This window comes from Tachypleus tridentatus, chromosome 1 (assembly GCF_004210375.1).
Source record: "Tachypleus tridentatus isolate NWPU-2018 chromosome 1, ASM421037v1, whole genome shotgun sequence".
Classification (NCBI taxonomy): Eukaryota; Metazoa; Arthropoda; class Merostomata; order Xiphosura; family Limulidae; genus Tachypleus; species Tachypleus tridentatus.
In genome coordinates this window covers 140,135,645-140,160,060 of record NC_134825.1, presented here as the reverse complement: position 1 = coordinate 140,160,060, position 24,416 = coordinate 140,135,645, and the positions used below count along the sequence as shown (strand labels likewise).

At 36.1% G+C, this 24,416-nt stretch overlaps 1 protein-coding gene and 1 pseudogene across 2 annotated transcripts in view; both read left to right on the top strand.

The window, feature by feature from the left end:
- LOC143225641 (mdm2-binding protein-like) overlaps positions 1-24,416 on the top strand; it is a 134,990-nt gene that overhangs the window by 79,393 nt on the left and 31,181 nt on the right. For both annotated transcript variants that reach the window (XM_076455432.1, XM_076455439.1), the window contains exons 14-16: positions 4,892-4,950; positions 6,366-6,463; positions 14,648-15,199. In XM_076455432.1, coding sequence (XP_076311547.1) covers positions 4,892-4,950; positions 6,366-6,463; positions 14,648-15,199 — 709 coding nt within the window. The remainder of the gene's footprint in view (positions 1-4,891; positions 4,951-6,365; positions 6,464-14,647; positions 15,200-24,416) is intronic.
- LOC143225651 (uncharacterized) lies at positions 753-1,719 on the top strand (annotated as a pseudogene).

The following is a 24,416-nucleotide window of genomic DNA, read 5'->3' as shown; positions in this document are numbered from 1 at the left end:
GTCACAATTATCAACAGTGTTGCGGTTTGTTTGTAATGGAAAAGTTTTCGAAAGGTTCTTTGGTTTCTCTGATGTCAGCGAGGATAGAACTACTGATGGTCTTTTTAGTCATGTTGTTGATATCACCAAGGAATTTTAGAAAGAAAATAAATTGGTCGGGCAGACGTATGATGGCGCAAGTGTAATGAGTGGTCACATGAATGGATTGCAGAAAAAAGTGTTGGATAAGTATCCCTTGGCGATTTTTACTCATTGCTATGCACATGTTTTGAACCTCGTCTTGCAGCAAGGTCTTTTCAGCATTAAGGAATGCAGAATTTTTTCCAAACCTTGAGTGGATTATTGGCATTTTTTTCCAAGTCTTCTAAAAGATTACAGGCTCTGCATGAATATGTAGGCAGAAAATTGCCTTCTGTTGCACCCACGAGATGGAACTTTACCTCTCGTTTGACAAATACTGTACAACAAAATAGAGTTCATTTAACTGAATTATTTACAAACATTATTGAAAATCCTGAAAATTGGGATACTGATGCTACTCTCAAATTGCGCAGGTTTCTGAATTTTTTGGAAGAATTTCAAACAAAGCTACTTCTTGAGATATTTTCAAATGATACTCTCTACAACAGTGGTTCTTAACCTTTTTCAGTGTTTGCACCCCTTTCAAATCAGTAATCATTTCTCGCACCCCCTGGAAACTTAAATATAAAAAAAGCTAAAAATATAAAGCATACTCTTATGTAAAAATATAGATTTGCTTTAATTATTCATGGGCATCCTCGCACCCCTTGGGAATCATCTTCGCACCCCCTAGGGGTGCGGGCACCCCTGGTTAAGAACCCCTGCTCTACAACATTCTGCAGAACAAGTTCTATGACGTAATGTATTATTGCGGTAAAGTCCAAGAGGTCTCAAGGCAAATGCAGTATGACAGAAATAACAAATTTGATGATTTTTGGAAGGCAGCTTCGTCTAATGAAACCAGAAGCACGGAACCTGCATGCAAAAGATCGAAAGGATGCATGTCTGAGAAAGATTATTATCTTCAGCTATACCACAAAATTGCTGATAACACTGTATCGCAAATAGAGTCAAGATTTTCTTCCCTTTCGAAGTTTGACTTTCTTAACCTTCTTTGGCACAAAAACTACGAACAATATAAAATCGTATTCCCAGATAACTTGCTTGAGGCATTACAGCACCGGTATGGGTTAATGTTTGATTACGTCCACCTCAAAAATGAGCTCGCCGTTCTATACTCCAGCCCTGAGTTCTCAAAGCTGCAACTTTTTGAATTGGTTGAATTCATTGTCTAAAATGATCTTGCAAATCCCTTCAAAGAGGTTTTCAAAATGGCAGAGCTGGTATTAACTATACCAAGCAACACGGCTTCAGCTGAACGTTCTTTCTCTTCTTTGAAAAGAATCCACACTTGCTATCGCACCACACAGGGCCAGGAAAGGATGTCAAGCCTAAGCTTGTTGTCAATCGAAAAAAATCTCTTAGCAGAATTGAGACAAGAGAGAAGCTTCTACGATGATGTCATTGATCAATTTGTTTTGCAGACAAGAAGAATTGAGCTGATTTATAAATGAATTAAAGTTTTCTTTCCTTTTATGCTTTGCATTACCTTAGTGCATTGTGAGGTTTATAATGGCACTGAGTTTTTTTTGCTACACTTTTCCAAATGTCTATAGAATTAAGTTAATTTTAAATGAGCTAGAAAAAATTTACGTTTTTTGCTTATATTTGTATGGATGCATATTTTCATGTTCAATGTGAAACTTTAGCTTAGTACAATGTACCTTAGGTAGCAGCCCACCCAACTACAAAACTCACGGTACGCCACTGAATAGAACATACTATCCAGGAACAAAATTTGTCACATAGTGTTATTGATATATGTTTGTATTGAAGTAACGAGTCCATTTTGCAACATCCTTGTTAAAAAACATGTAACTAAGTAATATGGAGTGAGTTATCACTGTTGAAAAAGTGAAAATCAATTAGGCAGAAAATGATATTTTGTAACTGCCCATATTTTCAATATCACATTATTTATATGTTAATGCCATGAAAATGTCTTTTCATTGGTACAGTGTAAATTCAAAGCAGTGTACTTTGACTAATTCTGGGCAACAACTGATTAGAGGTGCATGAATATTTTTTTGTTGGTACAGTGAGTGTGTGTAAACATCATCCAAAGCATTTTACTGTTACAAGGTCTGGAAATTGTGTCACTGATCAGAGCTGTGTGAAAAATGTCCTTTTATTAGTAAATACTGTTGCAACCTATGGGCATTACATTTTTGATTGCAGGTGTATCAAAATGTTTTTTCATTGTTATGCTATTACTAACTGTAAGCATTAAATCACTGGTCAAAGCTGTGTCAAAATGATGTTCCTCCATTAGTACAACCTGTAGACATTAAATCACTGATTGGAGCTCTGTGAAAATATCCTTCCATTAGTACACACTGTTGCTACTTGTAAGCATTAAATCACTCATCAGAGCTGTGTGCAAATGTTTCTTTATTAGCACACATTTGTTACAATCTGTGGGCATCAACCTTTTTTTTTCCTACAGGCTCAGTTGTTTCAACATAAATATTAACCCCAAATTGACGTTTAGTATTTCTGTACTCTAAATTTAACATGTTTTATGTATCTTCATAAAATTTTACAAGCTTTTAATAAGTATTAAGAGTAATTCATATACAGAAAATTAGGACTTTTTAGTAAAGTATTTTCATCAAAAATTTATCTATGAATTTATGGACCCAAAGTGTTGACTATTCCAAATCCAAAGTGATTGTCATGTTAAGATTAAAAATACCTTTTGTATTTGAAAAATTCCAAATTTTATTTGCATAATTTCTAAAGCCTTCAGTAAAACTTTATATGTTATCTGTAGTATTCTCCACCTTTGTCATATGTTTGATCAACCTTGTAATCACCAACACAAAATTGAAATAAATACAACTTACCTTTTTTTCCCTTCTACAATGACTTCAGGTTGTAACATGAAACTGCATTGTTTGTTTTAAAGAAATAGCTTTAAGCTTGTAACATGTTTAATTTTATTGTTTTACAGCTGTTTGAACTGTGTCCAACTGATATATGAATCTGCAGCTCAGGTTACTCTGCCAAATTATGTAATGCTTGAGCTACTCGTGAGCTATTTACCAGCAACCTCATTTTTTTTTCTTTATTTCACCTAATCTGAAGAGTTTTTAATTTTTACATTTTAGTTACGTTGATGTGTTTTCTGTGGGAAAAAAGTTTGAAATAAAAGCAAAATAAACAATTTTTTTTACATCAAGCAATATATTTTTATACATCAGAGAGAACTATTGGCAAGAGAGAATGTAACAAATGAGATCTGATTTTCTAGTTGAAGTCTGTAAAATTATTCTTTGTCTAAACAATTTATACATTATATTGTGTAATATACTTTAAATTTCATACTTCTCAGAGGGGTGGTAAATAAATGAGAGGAGAAGGGATACTTAACAAATGTCACAATTCTTATACTAAGGGAAATTCAGGATTTTATTTTAATATTATCTTATGAGATTAAGAACTGATAGCATGTGATGTTACAATTTGAATGTAACTCAATGAAACCTCATGATCTTGGCAGTGAAGGATGCCTGTAGAAAGAGGGTTAAACCACTGATCAGAACTGTGTGAAATGTATGTTCATCAGTTTACACTTACAATCTGTGAATATTAAATCACTCATTTGAGTTATGTCAGAATGTCCTTAAGTTCCTATAATCTGGGTTGTGAAATCACTGATCAAAGCTGTGTGAAGCTGTTCTTTCGTCAGTCTGCACTGTTATAACCTGTGGGTATTAAATCACTCATTGGAGTTATGTCAGAATGTCCTTAACTTAGTACGATCTGGGATGTTAAATCACTGATCAGAGCTGTATGAAACTGTTCTTCCATTTGTACATTGAATGTTTGTAAACACAGATTCAAAGCATTGTGCTGTTCCAAAATGTATACAATATATCATTGATTAAAGTTGTTTGTGTTCTGGAATATAGGTTGCCCCTCACACTGTTGTTTTTAATTACTTGCTCAGAGGTGGTTTGCATTTATCTCAGCCTGCTCATGCAAACCTGTAATGAAACCAGTCACAGTTTTCTATATTTAATGAGATATGCAATGTATCCATATAAGTATAATAGTACTGTCTTTTAGCTGTATGTAAGTATGTCCATCTAACTATTTTGCAGAGTTTTGTAGACCTTTGCCAAAATTGATATCGAGGTTCATTAGGCCAGTGCGTGGATATGTACACCTTTTTGTAAAAAACGTGAAAGGTTTTGTGGAACTTAAGGTCATTTTTGTGTGTTTTTACAACTATTTCACCTCATGTGGATGTGTCTTCACCATATTTGATATGGGGGTTTATTGGGTCCACAGTGAAATGCATGCAAACTTGCAGTTTCACATTTTGTTTTTGTAGTTTTTGTATTTTTTTTTACAATTACATATAAGGAAAGCTATCATTCACTTACATAACTTCTATCCAAGGGATGGATACTACAACAAGTAGTTGCATATTTGTAGAAATGTTTCATAACTGAACCAGTCAGTTTAAAATTAAAAGGTTTGTTTTGTCATGTTTCTTTTATTGTGATCCACATTGATACTGTTGTCTTAAAATACTCTACAGTGTTATTCACAATCATGACTTTAGCCATATTTATTATCATAGGATGGTCTTAATGGCAAAACATATAAAAGGAGTCTAGTTATGTTTGTGTATACTGAAACCATATATATTTAAAGATGTTAAATTAAACAGTCTTCAAGTCTGTTTCTTTCTTATTTATTTTACTTTAATTTATCTCGTCAATGGTTCTAATAATTGCAGAAGATTTCTCCAAGTACTTTCAGTCTGATGGAAGACCTGTCTCTGGAAGATTGGAAGTAGTAAGTTTAAAAACTGTATTACTTGTTTTATCCAAATTAATGTTGATATTAGAGTGTGTGTTCTGTTTTAACCAGTTGAGAGCTGTATACAGTAAGCCATGGACATTAACTGTTTTAGTAAAGACTTTTATTTAATGTAAACTTCTGTATCTGACTTCTTCAATGAGAAATACTAGTTGTGTGTTTCTCTATGTACATAAATCAGCTCTCTAAGTGCACATAAAATATTTTAACACTACTGTTATATCTATGCCATGGTGAGTCTAATTAAAAATTATATCATATTTTATCCAGTATTTTGGTTGTGAACCTGCTACCATCTTTGTGGAAGACCCAGGAAGGACTGTTTCTGTGTTATTAGTAGGGTGGCCAAAATCCAATCCTGGATCTCCTCAGTAAAAGACTGGTATCCACTGTTCCTTCCCTTCCCCATGGAACTTTAATAAACTATTTGAGTGGTTTAAAAAGGGGTATTCAGGTTTTGTTGACTTTCATGCAAGATTGATTGAATTTGGTGGATGTAGAAGGCTTCTTTTTCTCATGCTGTTATTTTAGCATTTGTCCAATTTATTGTGTGATTTTCTATTATGGTGTGATGAGCTGTTATAAATAGATTAGTATTTAATTATATATGTGTGAGGAAAGGACTAAACTACACTAAGACATAACAAAACATCCATATTAGATATATATAAAGAATATGAAATTAGTGTAACATCAACAGTTTTCAGAAGCTATGCCAACATGTGATCACAGTTAGTGTATATCAAATCACCTAAAAACACAATGCAGAGAAAAAACAGTATATATATATAGGCAACAAGAGTTTGATTTCAGAAGCATAATAGAAATACAAGACTTGATAATAATGATCTATCTACAATAGACCATCTTGCCAGAGAAGATCATAGGATAAATTGGAACGATACTAAAATAATAGGAAGTGAACCATACATGAGAAAAATAATGATCGAAAAAGCCTTCTACATCTGACCTTACTGATAACACAATCAATCTCTCACAAAAGTTGCCAAAGACCCAGTCAAATGGATAATGTACCTGATTTTTATATAAAAAGACCCAGAATAGAATTCCAGCTACTATCAACAGAGAAATTGTCCTTCTCTGAATTTTCTTAAACACTGCAATAAATTAGCAGCAGAAACTTATGATAAAATTATTTATTGTTTTGTATATAATAAAATAGTTTGTAAAATATAACTAATTAATCATTAAATATAGGTTATTTAAGAAATTAAAGTATTTATATAAATATAAATAGAAAATGTAAGAAATGTAGTGTTTTCTGTTTTTATTTTGTTTTTTAACTCACATAATAATTGCTTGCATTTGCTTATCATTAAAAAAACTTTTTGTCTTTTTTCTAATTATAATGATATTTTACTTTTAAAAAGGGAAACCACAAATGTTCTTCAAAGTCACATATATCTTTTGAAGAGTTACAGAAAATGAAATGGCCAAATTTAAAACACTGTCGATATCATGATGTATAGTAAGTAAAAACTTTCTCTTTTAAAGAGTTATAAAAAATAAACTGACCAGTATTAGAAAACAAACAATATTATGATGTACAATAAGTAAAAACCTTCTCGTTCTGAAGCATTACATAAAATGAACTGGCTAGATTTAAAGCACTCGATATCATGATGTATAACAAGTAAACACTTTTCTCATACTGAAGCATTAAATAAAATGAACTGGTCAGATTTAAAAGAGTGTTGATATCATGATGTATAGCATGTAAAAACTTTCTTGTTTGGAAGCATTACATAAAATGATCTGGCCAGATTTAGAACAGTGTTGATATCATGATGTGTACGGCAAGTAAAAACCTTTTTACATGTAAGTCTGATATTTTTTACTTACTGTTTGTAATGAAGATATTTGACACTACTGAAGAGATGAAAAGCATTGTCTTTAAAAACGTCTATTTTTAATTATGTATGAAACATCTTGGATAAAGTACGAATTTCCCTAAATCAAAGATTTTATATTATCTGTTATGTCGATAATGTTGAATTTATGCTCAAATGAAAATATACATATTTTTGTTCTAACATGCTGCTAACTGCTTGGTGAGACATCAAACAAGTATCAAGCTATGTAAGATTAAAATAGTATGTTATTCAGGGAAGTTATTTCTGAGTAAATGGTTTTCCTTTACAACTTCTAGTTAAACACAATGACTGAATTTTTCCTTGTTCAGTTATTCTGTAATAACTAGCTGCATTAAATAAAAAGTTAACATTGTTGATGGTATAATACAGGTGAAAAGAACTTTATAAATAACTCTGCTTGTCAAGAAGTTAGTGTCTGTTAAATCTACTACTTAACATTTCAAGAATAATTAAAACCTGTAATGTTATATTCATAACTACTATTATAATAAAGTTGTAATCAGTTAATTTATATATATATATATATAAGGCAGGAATTTGTTAACCATATAATCTAAAATTCAAATGATTGGTAACTTAATCTATGCTTGTAAATGAATATTTTGTGCAATGTATTTTTCATTTTTGTAGCGTGTATTAATTCAGTATAGAGTAGAAAAAGCATGGAACCAATGTTTTGTACTTGAAATAAGAATGTTAATAAGGTCCTAAGTTATCTTTGATCATTTCTCACAGAGAACTGTGTTAGGTTAACTTAACTAGTCTGAAGTTTTTTAACAAAATGAGATATATATTCCAAGAGCATCCCATAACTGCACTGTGGGTTTAGAGTTGAGTGAGCATAAAGGCCACTTCATTTGGTTTATGTCTTCTTCTTAGATTGGACTGTTCATACTAACAACATATAAATATGTCAGGGTGAGGTCAGTGGAATGTACTATTAAGTGCTGGTACAAAGAGTCAAATGATGTGAACATTATTACTAGCACCATTAAAGATATGACTCTGCAGGATGTATAGGTCTGTATGTCCATCTTATTTCTGCTCATACCATTCTTCTGTTCCTGCTATATAAATTAAATTTTTATAAGAAAATTAAATGAATCTAGTTGCATGATCCTTTCAAATAAGTTTATTTGGTTACAGCTTGTAATAGTGTCCAAATAAAATGATGGGCATGACTACTGTTAGTGGGTGACAGAATTTATTTTTTGTGATATCTGAATTGATCTTATGGAAGTTGAACTAACAACATGACTAGATTGTACTAGGTGTATTGCACTCCTCTTGGTGGATTGTTATTATATTATGATTTACAGGCAAGGCACAGTTGAGCCACAACGATCATAGGGTACATGGAAGGGCAAGGATTGTGGCACATGAAAAAATTTTTCATATAAAAGGTGGCACTGAACAAAAATAATTATATATGAGGAAAGAAATAAGTACATTTTGGAAATACATTTTCAGTAGATAAAAATTAAAACTTTCTTAGGTCCAGGATTCTAACATCACTGGACCCACCTAAATCTATATGTCTTAAGATGCTAACATCATTGCACATACAAAAATCCCTGTGTCCAGGGTGCTAACATGATTGGACCCATAAAATTCTCTGTGGCCAAGGTTGCAAACTTCATTGCACATGTCTAAGTCCCTGTGACCCAGAGTGATGGCTTACAGGATATGTTTGCTGAATTATCCTCATTGGTAAAATTTAGTGAACACTATTTTATATACACTTTTGGAACAGCTTTACTGTCAAAGCACTGATTTCTTCCTATTACCCTGTATGTCTTTGCTAATAGGAAACATTTCTGAAACCTCCCGATACAGTCACCATTCAGCAGTTTTCTTTGTACAGAAATGACAGGCTGTGTGATGGACGAGTGCATGAAGGGGTGGCAATGTTGATTGATCAGCATGTGCCCACCCTGTCTTTACCATTTGACATACTCTTGGAGGCTGTAGCCATCTATGATTCCTTGGGTCATACCATCACTGTTTGTTTTCCTTACCTGTTGTCTGAAGAGACCTAGGATCAATCAGCCCTTGATGCTCTCATTGAATAGTTGCCATCTCCATTTTTAATCCTGGGGGACTTTAATGGACATCATCCCCTCTGTGGAAGTGCTGATATTGATGGGAGGGGTTGCTCCGTAGAGCTTATGCTCTCTAATCACAAACTTTCTGTTTTCAGTAGTGGTTCTTATACTTATTTTCATGCACCTAGTCTGTCCTTTACTGCTGTTGATCTCTCAATTTGCTCCCATTTTCTATTCTCTCACTTTTCATGGAGGGTTGATGAAGCAGTAATCATTTTCCTATAATTTTGAGAGAGCCTGGTCGTGTTTGATGCTACCCAACCCTCGTGTCCCCGTGGAAGCTGGATCGAGCAAATTGGCCCTCTTTCACTGCTCTTGCAGAACTTCATCCTGTCTTCATCTGTAAGCTGTCAATAGACAAGTGTTTGGCAACAGTAACTGACTGTATTATACAGGTAGCTGCTCAATGTATTCCAAAAACCTTGACACAATAACCTCATCCATGGTGGAATCCTGCCACCTACATGGCACAGAAGGCTCAAAAACGGGCCTAGGGTACGTTTCGTAGGCATCCTACACTCTTGCACTGCATCCCTTTCCGCAGACCCAGGCACATGCTTGGTGGGTAAGACTTTAAAGCCAGAAGGACTCTTGGATTAAGTTCAAAATCAACATATTTTCTACCACTAGTTTCAAAGTCATATTGGACAAGATTTGAAAGGTCAGTGGGCAATATAATTCTGTCCCCATCTCTGATGGCCAGACAGAAGCTTATACCCAGAGCATTGCCAATAATCTAGGTGAAAGCTTTTTGCTAAGTATCTAGCACTTCTGCTTCTTCTGCCTTCTTAGCCATCAAGACTTGGGCAGAGCGATCACATCTTTCCTTTCAACCTAATGATGTACACTATGAAGTGCTGTGCCATCTATCTCCTGCTTCTCTTGCTATTCTTCTCATTGTTTTTAACTGGATATGGCAGAGGAATGTTTTTTTCTGATGCCTGGTGCCAGGCTATTGTCCTAACTTTCTCTAAGCCAGGGAATGATCCCAAGTTTCCTTCAAACTAACATCCAATTGCTTTGATGAGCTGTCTCTGTAAGACCTCAGAGAGGATGGTTAATGCTTATTTCATTTGGTTCCTGAAATCAAACAACCTCTTCTCGCCCACCCAGTGTGTGCTCCGATGACAATGCTCTTCCATGGATTCAACTTGAAATTCGAATCAGAGAAGTTTTTCTCAAATGACAATATCTTGTATCAGTATTCTTTGACATTGAGAAGCTTTATGATACAACATGGAAGTATGGCATTTTGCAAGACCTCCATTTATATGGGTTACGTGGCCATTTGCCCATTTCTATTAAAAAATTTTTAATGACAGGCAATTCCAATCAAGTTTGTGTGGGTTCAACACTTTTCTGTTCTTTTCTACAGGAACTTGGAAACTCTCAGGGCTATGGTTTGAGTGTCACACTTTTCAGTGTAAAGATTAATGCCATCACTTAACAACTCCCTCTTATTGTTGCAAACAGGCTCTATGTGGACAACTTTCACATCTCACGTGAGTCATCAAACATGCAGTATATTGAGCAGCAGCTACAGACTGCCCTCAATCATTTACTGAAGTGGACCACAGCAAACAATTTTAACATCTCCCCTCTCTAAAACTGTTTTTATGCACTTTTGCTGCCAGTGGGGTATTGACCCTGATCCTGAACTCCATATCAGTGAAGTTGTGCTGCCTGTGGTCCCTGAAACAAAGTTCTTGGGGTTTATCTTTGACCATAAGCTAACATTTATACCTCACATTAAGCAGTTGCAGTTCAAATATATCATGCACTTATTCGATTGAAACTAAACTATGGATCACTGGTCTATGGCTCTGCCAGAACCCCATTCATCATCAGGGACTTATGCTCTGCATCAGAGCTTTCCGCACTTTCCCAGGTTCGTAGTTTATACACAGAGTCTCATGAACCTCTTTTGCACCTCCACTGTTTGCAACTGTCTTTATGCTTCGAAACTTCGTTCCTTACCAAAGCACCCCACCTGGGGGTTATGTTTCTCTTCTTCAAAGAGCCATGCTTTTTCAGAACAGAGCCATTGCTCCTTTTCGTCTTCTTATCCAGGAGCAGTTGGATAAATTGGGTCTTTCCTTGGATAACATTGCTGTATTCACTGGTCAGCCCATCCCACCATGGCTTATTACAGTCCCCAAATTTGACCTATCTTTAAGTCATCCGAGAAAAGCAGACATTCCCAATTGGAAATACTGTGTGTTATTTGCTGAACGTCTTTCAAACCATCTTTCCATTCTTTTTTATATGGATGTTTCAAAATCAGGTGACTCTGTGGGCTCTGCCATGGTTCGTTGTGGTTCAGTGGTTGTGTGCAGAATCTCATCTACAGCTTCTGTGTTCACTACTGAACTGTACACCATTTCTCTTGCCCTGGATCACATAGAAGCTAAGCACTACTCCAGTTGGACTATTTATGCTGGAATCGTTTCATGTTAGTTCTCACCCTCTTTTCGCCAATATCCAAAACCAACTGGCCCATTTCTTTTTAACATCTACTTCTATCCAGTTTTCCTGGATACCAGGCCACGTTTGTATTTGTGGGAACTGGCTTGTCAATACTGCAGCTAAATCTGTCTGCTCTGGCACAATCACTCCTATGCCTGTTGCATACGTGGACTATGGTCCTGTATTCAAAGCTTGGCTCCATACCAGTTGGTAGTCAACTTGGAGTATGCAACATGAAAACAAGCTTTTCAAAATAAAATCCTCCATTGGACTTTGGCCGTCTTGCTTCCATAAGGATTGGAAAGAGGAACTTTTTCTAATTAGACTATGCATTGGTTACAGTTTTTTAACTCATCATTTTCTTTTATCTGGGACTGATGCACAGATGTGTTGTCTTTGTAACACTCATGTCACAATAAGCCACATTTTACTCTCTTGCCTTCATTATGACTCTCAACAACAGCACCATTTTAAACTTGTTCTGTCCTGAGGTTCATCTGTAACATTAGATAGTGTTATTGGTGATGGCGACACTGTACACTTTACAAATGTTTTTTAGTGTTTAAAAGCCATTAATCTTTTTAATGTTATTTAAGTTTTTTAATTTATACATTAGACCTTTTTTAATGTGATTCCCCTTTTAAGATTCAAAGTACGTATAGTTTGATTTGGAATTAGAAAATGGTCATTGCATCAAGTAACTCGAAACCAGGACTGGAAAGGTCAACTTCAGGTGACTAACGCTGATGTTTAAACTAATAATTCGTCATCCTCTCGAATTATGGTAATTAAAATTTTGCTACAAGTCTTTTAAAACTTGTATTACTTTACTTTTTGAAAATGGCCATAAAGTCAAATGACTCGAAACCAGGACTGAAAAGGCCAACTTCAGGTGACTAGCAGTGGTTTTTGAACTTACCCGTTAGTCATCCTGGCAAGTTATGATAATTTCAGTTAAACTACAGAAAGTCCTTTACAACTTCTATGACTGTATTTTTTTTCTTACTGTTGTAGACTCGATGTAAAAATTGGATTTAACTTGTCCAGTGCCGTAGACGAGATAACTTGCCCAAGCTGATCGGTAACACAGTGCCACGAACGAGTTATTGTTTCATTTTTTGTACATATTTCTTCATTTTGTGTACAACTGTAAGTTTGGCTTAGAGAAAAATACTATTTGTTGCTTATTTCCTTTGTTTTAAAAATTACTCAATTTTGCTGAAAAACCCAGCATAGGAGTTGATGTAGCAGCTGAAATACTTGGAAGTCAACAGGTTAATGTTATTTATGTTTTTAATTCAAAAATTAAACTTTGTTTTGTTTTACCTTAATTTCCTTTTATGAATTTTAATAATTTTACTTTAATTTTAATGTTTTACCGGGTGTTTTATGGCACAAAGCAACTTGGCTATATGTGCCAAACATCTGGTAAAACGCTAAAATTAAAGTAAAATTATTAAAATTCATAAAAGGAAATTGAGGTAAAACCAAACAAAGTTTAATTTTTGAATTAAAAACATAAATACCATTAAATCCAATCTTTACATCTAGTCTACAGCAGTAAGAGAAGAACTTACAATAAATTTTATTTTGTACCTTATTTAGTTTATCCATTTAAATAGTTGAACTCTTTTGTTCATTTCACATTTTTTCAAGTTAGATACCTTGCAGCAGCACAATCAGTCACTTTCTTTCTGTTGCTAAAGTAATAAACTTTCATATTAATGTAGCTTTACACAATGTCTTTCCTCTTTTATTTCATTTTTCAGAAATCACTTCATTTGTCCTTCTGTCTATTAGATCCACGAATCTCTTGTTTTTGCAAAATTCAGGGGACTGTACAAAGATATGGTCTTGAATTATCCCATGCATAGAGAGTATTGAATGGTATCATGGAGCATCTGATTCCCGGCTCACTAAGTTATGTCCACCTACTATATAACAGAACTGCGATTTTAATTGGCAACACATCTGACTGTTGTCAGAAAATAATTATTACTCATAAATATGTATATTTCATTATTTGTGACTGCAAGTTTCTAATATGGCATTTCAGTAAATATTTTCCCTACTAGCATTTATGATCAGCTAGTTTTTGTTTACATAACACACAGTCCTTTGTTAGTTTGTAAGTCCAGCAACTTCTTGAAGTGGAGCAGATGTTGTAAGCTATCTGAGATAATAACATCTAAATGGCTTACTTATGCTAACATAAATGTGTACCTCTTGAAATAAAGTAGTATATTAAAGTTTAAATAATCAGTATTGTTATAGGTATAGTATGTTTCTGTTATGTTGATGGTAATGTGTTATAGATTTTGAAACTATCTTGTAAACTTTATTTTTGTTTGTTTAATGTTGTACTTCTGCAAACATCAATGACATGTTAGAACACCTGCATTTTCACTTGTTTGTTTTACATTTAGTTTCTATAAGTTACTCTGTTAGACCTTATACATACTGAAGTTACAATATGTAAAAATTCATGGTTTGAAATTCAGGTGTTTGTAGTAAGTTTTGATCATTACTAGAAAATGTATGCAAGTTTTTATTAGAATCATCATGAAAACTTTTTAAACTTGTATTAATTTTATATATTATTAATGAACTTCCAACTTTAACTAATAATGCAGCTTTTGCATATAAAAAAAGCTTTTTTGCCAGTGTGTGCTGAGTGTTAGTAATAAGGCCAATCAGTATGTATGTATGCATTTACATACATACATATATATAGATATGCATTTTATTTTGGGAACAGATGGAAATATTATATATATTTCTATATATATTAATTGGATAATATGGGGTTTTGAGTCATAAGGTATAAAAACAAGTAAAGGGTGTTTAAGTTGGTTGTATTTGTATTTTAAACATTTGTGTGTGTGTGTGTGTATATCACATTTAACACAAAGATACACTGTGCTCTGTAATCTGAAAATTTTCAAAAAGTAGGCCTTTTTTCTTCAGGGTTAAATGGTTTGTCCCTCAAGAAGAAAGGTCAATCAACATTTTGAAAGTCCTTGGGTTATAGGCTATCAAAACTTTGTGTTGTGTTAAGCTGATTTTTTAAACCTTCTTGTTTTTTTTTAGTATCAAAAATAGATTTAATTTATTACTACATAAGTGTAGTTCTACTTGGATTGCTGTTTGTAATACTATAGATAAGTATATGTTTCCTTAATCTGTGTACATTTTTTTAAATTTTAGCTATAACATTGACTCAACTTCCGATGAAACCCAAATGGAACTGAACAAATTTAAGGATCACTACATTTTACAAGAAACTGCTTGCAATTGTAATTCTCACCAGGTGGCACAGGTTACTGTAATGGGTCAAAATGAGAATGAAACAAAAAGGAAAATGAACTTTAAATTAGAAAAACATGTAAAGGGAAACAGTTACAATAAATCTGCTTCCTCTAATACCCCAGAATCAGAAGAACAGAATGGAAGCAGCGAGATCCTTGAGTTGCAAAAAAGATTGAGAAAACATGGAAAATTTGTTGCTTCTAAAATTAATAAACAACTAAATTCATCAGCTAAATTGTCAGCCAAAGTAAAGCCTAGTTGTTCAAACACTCTGAAGACAAATGTAAGAAGCCCACGGAAGCAGATGAATAGCAAACCAAATGTAACTAAAAGTGACTTTGTTAAGCAAAATATTTCTTCAGACTTAGAAAGCAGATGTGTTGCAGATGGGTTTAATTCATATTCAAGAAAAGATGAAAAAACATATTCTTCACATTGTCTTCATTGTAGGTAAGAAGGTCATATTTATAAATATTTGATGGTATTAAGTTAATCATGCAAACCTGAAAAAGGGTGTTTTTTAGTATAGGATAGCATCTTAAATAATAATCTATATTTTAATAACATAAAAGTTTTAACTTGTTAATTGTACTAGACAATATTTTTAAAAATCCTGGATTTCTCCTAGTGTGACACACATCTCATTTTTTCTGTGCATTTTAGTCTTCTCTGTTTTATCAACCTCCCTTTTAAAAAGTACAAAATTAAATATAAATTGTTTACTATAAATTGTCATTACTCAGACAAAACACAATTTTTATAATGTTCAATTTTGTTTAGTTACTTAGTTACAAAGATATGGAATAGAAAATCAGACCCCTTCTGCCACGTCCTGTTTTTCAAGATATGTTAATAGTTCTGTCTTGCATTTAATCACATATTACCTATAACAAGTAGAAAGTTAAGATTTTCATTTATTATATACTTTGTTGTATTGTGAATAGATAACCATCAGTTTCACTTACAGCTACTGTTCCCACTGGAATCACAACAGCTAGCTTGGATGAGCTTGTAACAGATCTTGTCACATAGAAAAATTGGGATATTTATAGGAAGTTATGTTTTTTGCATGATTTTATCATGTATTCTTTAGTGCATTGTTTAATTAAATAGGCTTAAGTTTCACCAATTACTGACAGCAATGTTATGTAATTCAATAGAGTAATGTGAGTTGCATGTGCCCTGAGAGATTTACAACATATGTTGGTATGGATAGTAATTAAACACAGCTCAAAAGGCAGTAAAACATTAAAATTTAATTATAAATAGATGTTATGAGCTTAAAGCTACTTTGGGTAAATGAATGTAGTTTGAAAAGATTAGAGAAAAAATAATTCATCTTGTCAGTTGGATTCTAAAGTAAGTGAGTTAGCCTGTGTGGATTGTTTACAAGAAAAGATAATTATACAGAGTTTCAAATAAAACTGATATCCTATAGTATAAAGAATTTTTCTACCTGTATTCAATTGTTTTGAAAATATTTTAAAACAAGTAGAATATGTGCTGTTTATTGTTGACATTTGTTGAAACAAGTGAGAGACACGTATTGGGAAAAATCCTCTTTCCACATATACATAAAACTCCAACATTTGGTGAGCCAGTCAGGATTATATAATGGTAAACAGCAGTGAAAGATGACAGTAGTAATATGTAGCCTGTAAAGGTACAACTGTAGTAGTGGTGAAAACAGTGTAGTGATTGCAATTTTGCTGTATAACCATGTCAGCTGATTTTGATAAAAGGATAGAATGAATTGAATGTCTTAGTTTAAAAGATAGCAAACCATGAGAGTTTGTTAAATAACAACAAGAAATAGAAAGAAATGAGCATCGACAGAGAAGAAAAACCACAAGAAGAAAGAGAAGAAAATTGGAGAAAGGAAGCACTAAAAATAGAGAAAGAAGAGAATGGGACAAAGGAGAGACTGGAAATAAAAGGGAGAAAGAATAAGATCACAAATTATGGAAGAAGAAAAGGAGAGAGAAGAGAAGTAGATTAAGAGTACAAATTCAGATTGCAAAGCTCACCCAACCAAAGGAAGAAAGAGAACAGAGTCAGGGCCAGCTGACACAATCTGACAAAATCTAAATAACAGAAAGATGACACAGATCTTTTCCTGGAGAGATATGAAAGATTTGTCCAAAGTCAGAACTGGGAATTGTACAGAGTTGTAGTGCCCACTGACCTTTCCCATATGACCTTGGAACTGGTGGTAGAAGATATGCTAGTTGTGAACTTTATCCAAGATTCCTTCAGGCTTTGATGTCTTACCTACCTAGCATGTGCACGGGCCTGCTGGAAAGCGATGCAGTTTGAAAGTGTGGGATATCTACAGGAAGTGTCCCAGGCCTGTTTTTGAGCCTTCCGTGCCATGTGGCAGGCAGGATTCCACCACAGATGAGGATATAATGGAAAACGTGTCGAGGTTTTAGGAATACATTGAGCAGCTGCTTGTATAATACAGTCAGTTACTGCTGCCACACAGTCGTCTGTTGATGGCTGACAGATGATGGCAGGATCAAGTTCTGCAAGAACAGTGAAAGTGGACCAGTCTGCCTGATCCAGATTCCAGTGGGGCATGTGGGTAGGGTGGTATCGACCATGGCCAGTCTCTCTAAAACGCATAGGAAAATGATCACTGCCTTGTGGATTATTGGCAACCCTCCATGAAAAGTGGGAGAATAGTGAAGGGGAGCAAACTGAGAGATCAATAGCAGTAAAGGACTGATTATATGCATGAAAATAAGTATAAGAACCACTTCTGAAAAAAGAAAGGTTTTGATCAGAGAGCATTCTCTCTGCAGAGCGACACCTCCTATCAATAACAGCACTTCCTCAGATAGGATAAATGTCCATTAAAGTCCCCCAGGATTAGAAAGGGAGATGGCAACTGTTCAACGAAAGCATCAAGGTCTAATTGATCATAGGTCTCTTCAGGTGACAGGAAGAGAGAACAAACAGTGATGGAATGACCCAAGGAAACACGGATGGCTACGGCCTCCAAGGGTGGGTTGAGTGGTAAAGACAGGGTGAGCACAAGCTGATCAATCAACAGTGCCACCCCTCATGTACTCGTCTATCACACAGCCTGTCATTTCTGTACAGAGAAAACTGCCGTAAGGTGACTGTATCGTCAGGTTTCAGAAATGTTTCCTGCAGGGAAAGACAAACAGGATGGTAGGAAGCAATCAGTGTTTTGATGTCATCCACATTAGAATGTAAACCTCGACAGTTACATTGTATCAAGGTGACCATTTTTAATGATGCGTAGGCAAAGTGATTGGAGAACCCTTCTGTTTACGACCACATCTTTTTTCCTTACTGTCCTTATTTGGGGGAGGTCTGTCGACTTCCATGAATCCTGCCCTGGATCGATTGGGCAGGTCTTTGTTGTTGGAAGGGGATTCCAGTAACTGAGGATGCAAACGAATGATTATTTTGCATTTTGGGGTGGGAGAAAAAAGATGTATCTGAAGAAATGCCTGTATCTGGAACTAAAGAATTTAGATCTTGGAGTTTGTTGAAATGTATGGGAGGAACAGAGGTGGATGTAGAATTTGATTCATCAACTTTTTTAACCATGGAGGTCAAAAAATTTTTCATTTGTTTTGAGAACGATTTTCTTGAAGACACAGAGAGATCTGTCTTCACTCCCACTGTTGTTGTGGAATGAAGTGCAGCAGCATATGCCCGAGATGAAGTGGTGGACAGCAATTTCCAAGCCTCAGGATAAGTAATGTTGTAAGTCGTTTTCAAAATGCTGCACCTCTTTTTCCTCCAACCATTTTGGGCAAGAACAAAAGTAGGAAGGGTGAGAATCATTGCAGTTTACACAATGTGGGTCCATTTCACACACATATTGTGTCAGTCGTCGAACATGAGATATATTGAGCAGCAACTACAAACTGCCCTCGATCGTGTACTGAAGTGGACCACAGTGAACAGCTTTAATTTCTCTCTCTCTAAAACCATTTGCATACACTTTTGCCACCAATGGGGTATTCACCCTGATCCTGAAATTCGTATTGGTGAAGTTTTGCTGCCTGTGGTCCCTGAGATCAAGTTCTAGGGACTTATCTTTGACCATAAGCTGACCTTTATACCACACTTAAAGCAGCTATGGATCAAATGCACAAGAGCACTAAACATTTTCCGTGTCCTCTCTACCACCAGTTGGAGAGTGGATCGATGTTCTGTGTTAAAGATATATTGTGCTCTTATTCGATCGAAACTCAACTATGGATCAGTGGTCTATGGCTCTGCCAGACCCTCGGCCTTAAAGGTGCTAGACCCCATTCATCATCAAGGACTTCGACTCAGAGCTTATACGTAGAATCTCACGAACCTTCTTTGCACCTTCACCGTTTGCAACTGTCTTTACTATATTCTTCAAAACTTTATTCCTTACCAAAGCATTCGACCTGGGGTTGTGTTTTCCTTCCTCGGTGGGCCATACTTTTTCAGAACAAACGATCTTCCATTGCTCCTTTTTATCTTCGCGTCCAGGCGCAATTGGATGAATTGGGTCTGTCCTTCGATAACATTGCAGAATCCACTGGTCAGCCCATCCTACCATGGCTTATTACCCCAAATGTGACCTTTCTTTAAGTCATCTGAGAAAAGCAGATCCTCCTGATTAGAAGTACCGTCTTTTATTTACTGAACATCTTTTGAACAATCTTTTCATTCCAATTTATATGAATGGTTTCAAATCAGGTGACTCTGTGGGCTCTGCCATGTTTTGTTGCAGTTTGGTGGTTGCTCATAGAATCCCCTCTACAACTTCTATGTTCACTGCTGAACTGTACACTATATCTCTTGCCATGGATCATATTGAAGCTAAGCAGTACTCCAACTGTATTATTTATACTGACTCTCTTAGTTCTCTATTGGCCCTGGAATCGCTTCGTGTTGGTTCAAATCCTGTTCTCACTGATATTCAAAACCAACTAGCCCATTTCTCATTAACATCTACTTCTATCCAGTTTTTCTGGATACCAGGCCACGTTGGTATTTGCAGGAACAAGCTTGCAGACACGGCAGCTAAATCTATCTGCTCTGGCACTATCACCACTGTGCCTATTCCATATATGGACTATGGTCCTGTATTCGAGGCTCAGCTCCGTGCCAGCTGGCAGTCGACTTGGAGTGAGCAACGCGAAAACAAACTTTTCCAAATAAAACCCTATATTGGACTTTGGCCATCTTGCTTCCGTAAGGATTAGAAGGAGGAAGTTGTTCTAACTAGACGATGCATTGGTCACAGTTTTTTAACTCATTGTTTTCTTTTATCTGGAACTGATGCACCAATGTGTAGTTGTGTGACACTCAGATCACTATAAGCCACTTTTTACTTTCTTGCCATCGTTACGACTCTCAATGATGGCACTATTTTAAACATGTTCTGTCCCAGGGTTTGTCTGTAACATTGGACAGTGTTATTGGTGACAGTGACACTGTCCACCTTGATAAAGTTTTTAGTTTTTTAATGGCCAATAATCTTTTTAATGTCATTTAAGTGTTTTATATTTCTTCATTAAACCTTTTTTGTTGTGGTTCCCTTTTAAGAGTCACAATCTCTCTAGTTCAATTTGAAATTAGAAAATGTCTGTAACATTAAATAACTTGACACCAGGACTGGAAAGGCCAACTTCAGGTGACTAACGCTGCTATTTAAACTACCCGTTAGTCGTTCTGGCAAGTTATTATTACAATTTTGCTGCATGTCTTTTAACACTTTTATTACTTTACGTTTTGATAATGGCTGTAATGACACATAACTCGGAACCAGGACTGGAAGGGTGACTGACGGTGGTTCTTGTACTTACCTGTTAGTCTTCCTGGCGAGTTATGATAATTACCATTATGCTACAGAAAGTCCTTTCTAACTTTTCTTTCTGTAGTTTCTCTCTTAACATTGTAGACAATGTCTCTTAACAATGTCAACATTGGTTTTATGCTATTCATATTTTTAAATGCTGTTTTGTTTTACCTTCAGTTTCATTTATGAATTTTACTACATTTACTTTTACCTTTTTACTGGATGTTTGGCAAGTTCTTATTACAATCTTGCTGCATGTCTTTTTACACCTTTTATTACTTCACTTTTTGAAAATGACCATAATGACACCTAACCCAGAACCAGGACTGGAAAGGCTAACTTCAGGTGACTGACGGTGGTTCTTGTACTTACCTGTTAGTATTCCTGGCGGGTTATAATAATTACCATTATGTTACAGAAAGTCTTTTCCAACTCCTTTAACATTGTACACTAGATGTCAACATTGGTTTTGTGGTATTTATGTTTTTCAATGCTGTTTTGTTTTACCTTCATTTCCTTTTATGAATTTTACTACATTTACTTTATTTTTACCTTTTTACTTGATGTTTGGTACAGATAGCCTCGCTGCTTTGTGCCATAAAACACTAAATCAATCAACCTATAGTCTGTAAACAACCATTGTCATTAACACTAATCTTGTTACACTATTAAGAGCTGACATGGCTGTGTCAGTGGAATTCTCCATCATTGACCTTACAGTTCTAATGAGATTTAACATAGCTCAAGGCTCCAGTTCTCAATAGGCTCATGTTTAACCATATTTCATATCTGAGCCTACAGTATATAAAGATCTAATGGCATTCTCCAACAAAATGCAGTGATCTAATGGGTCTAATGAGAGCTAACACAACTTAAGGTCATTAGGTCCTGGATTAGGGTTTGTTATATAAAGTGAACTTGAATATTTTTCACATCACTGTTCAGCAAACAAAGAGTTAAGTGTAGTTGGAATATATTTTTAAATAAATTTTTCTAGTAAATATGTGTTGTGCACTCTCTAAACATTCAGCATTAAAGATTGTAACTTCCAGTAGATGTGGTTGGTTCTTTTCTCTTAATCCACTAAGCATTTTATCCAGTGTTCAACTCTTCAGTCATGGAAAATATTTCAGCATTTAGTTTTTTTGACATTGCCTGAAGGAGCACTCCTGTTGTTAACTGTCAGTTGCAGTTCTGCACACTGTGGAAGACTCAACTTCAAAGTGTTACTACAAATCCTTATCTTCACTTCTCTATTTAGTTTATATTATATGCTGAACATTTACTGATTGTAAGTTTGTTCACCTCAGTGTGGATTCCCGTACGTGGTGAGGGGACCTCCCAGGGAAGGTTCTGTTCTATCTGGTTACCTTCTCTGGGATCTAAACATTCACCCACGTGTTTGCCGTGCGTGGCGACCCATGAAGGGGAGGAGAGGATCCTGGTGGTTGAGGGGTTTAACCCTAACACACCACTTTGGCCTCGAATTCCTGTAGACGGGCAGCCTTTGAGTGGCCCCCCTTGGGTCAATTGGCTGGTCCACTTGGGCTAGAGTCAACCAAGTACCAGTGTTGGAAGTTCTCAACAGGTGTTGTGGACATTGTGCCTGATGCTGGTGTTTGGGTATAGTGCTCACGAAACCCTGACGTTGCTGCATTGTCCTTGCGTGACTTTGTAGTGCGTCCCCTTGTAGGGCTCCATGGTGGGTGGGGTCAGTGGGTACCGAAATTTTTTCCTTTTCCTATGGATCCTCTAAAAAATTTAAATAAAATTGTAAAAAAACAGTCAATGGGTAAGTGACCACGTCTTGAATACTCAGAACAGCAATCTTCAACATCAGTAACACACATACCTCATTTTTTTATATTACATTCTCTTCGAAAAACCTTTAGGGCAAATGTCCCCTTTTTTATTCAAAAGGGACTAGAGGGACTTGCTGGCTCTCCAAAGTCAGTAAAGAAACTTCGATCTGGTGACATATTGGTTGAAACATCCACATCCCAACACAGTGAACTCCTCTTGAATTCAAAGGCAATTGGGGATATACCTATTGAGGTTACACCCCATGCTACCTTGAATTCTTCACGAGGAGTTATTGTTGAAAGGGATTTGAAAACGTTCCCGAGTCAGAGATTCTCGCTGGTCTCTCCACTCAAGGAGTTTCTGCAGTGAGGCGATCTCCACTCGCAAAGATGGAGTTACACTGCCAGCAAATACCCTCGCTTTAACATTTACTTCACCACGCACCTGCCACCATCAAGGCAGGTTATCTCATTTGCAGGGTTCGCCATACATACCAAACCCTCTTCTATGCTTCCAATGTCAGAGATTCGCCACTCAAAGACATCTTGTCGTGGTTCCCTGACATGTGCTCGTAGGGAGACAAGGACCACAATGCCTATGACTGTGACATGAACCCACATTGCGTAAACTGCAATGGTTCTCACCCTCTTACTTTCATTCTTGCCCAAAATGGTTGGAGGAAAAGAGGTGCAGCGTTTGAAAACGACACATAACATTAGTTATCCTGAGGCTTGGAAATTGCTGTCCACAACTCCATCTCGGACATATGCTGTTGCACTTCATTCCACAACTACAGTGTGAGTGCAGACAGATCTCTCTGTGCCTCCAAGAGAATCGTTTTCAAAACAAATGAAAAGCCTTTTGACCTTGGTGGTTAAAAAGGTTGATGAATCGACTTCCACACCCATCTCTGTTCCTCCCATACCTTCCAATAAACCTTAAGATCCATGTCCTTCAGTTTCAAATACAGGCATTTCTTCTGATACATCTTTTTCTCCCACCACAAGAGACAAAACAATTATTCGATCACGTCCTCAGTCACTGGATTCCCCTTCCAATAACAAAAACCTGCCTACCCGACCCAGAGCAGGATCCGTGGAGGTTGATAGAGCTCCTCCGACTAAAGACAGTAAAGAAAAAAGACGTGGTCGTAAACCGAAGGGTTCTCCAGCCACTTCACCTACCTGTTCTTAAAAATGGCCACCTTGATACAATGGAACTGTCGAGGTTTACGTTCTAATCTGGATGATATCAAAACGCTGATTGCTTCCTACCATCCTGTTTGCCTTTCTTTACAAGAAACATTTCTCAAAACTGCTAATACTGTCTCCATTCGGCAGTTTTCTCTGTACAGAAATGACAGGTTATGTGATGGTCGAGTACATGGAGGGGTGGCACTGTTGGTTGATCAACACGTGCCCACCCTGTCTTTGTCACTCAACACACCCTTGGAGGCTGTAGCCATCCGTGTTTCCTTGGGTCATACCATCACTGTTTGTCCCCTGGAGAGACATATGATCAATCAGATATTGATGCTCTCGTTGAACAATTGCCATCGCCATTTCTAATCCTAGGGGATTTTAATGGACATCATCCCCTCTGGGGAAGTACTATTATTGATGGGAGGGGCCGATCTGTAGAGCGTATGCTCTCTGATCACAATCTTTCTCTTTTCAATACTGGTTCTTCCACTTACTTTCATGCACCTAGTCAGTCCTTTACCACTATTGATCTCTCAGTTTGCTCCCATTCATTATTCTCCCATTTTTCATGGAGGGTTGACAGTAATCCACAAGGCAGTGATCATTTTCCGATCCTTTTGAGAGAGACTGGCCGTGGTTGATGCCACCCTACCCGCGTGCCCCGGTGGAAGCTGGATCAGGCAGACTGGTCCACTTTCACTACTCTCGCAGGACTTGATCCTCCCATCGTAAATCAGCCATCAATAGACGACTGTGTAGCAGCGGTAACTGACTGTATTACACATGCAGCTGCTCAGTGTATTCCTAAAACCTCGACACGTTTTCCACGATATCCTCGTCC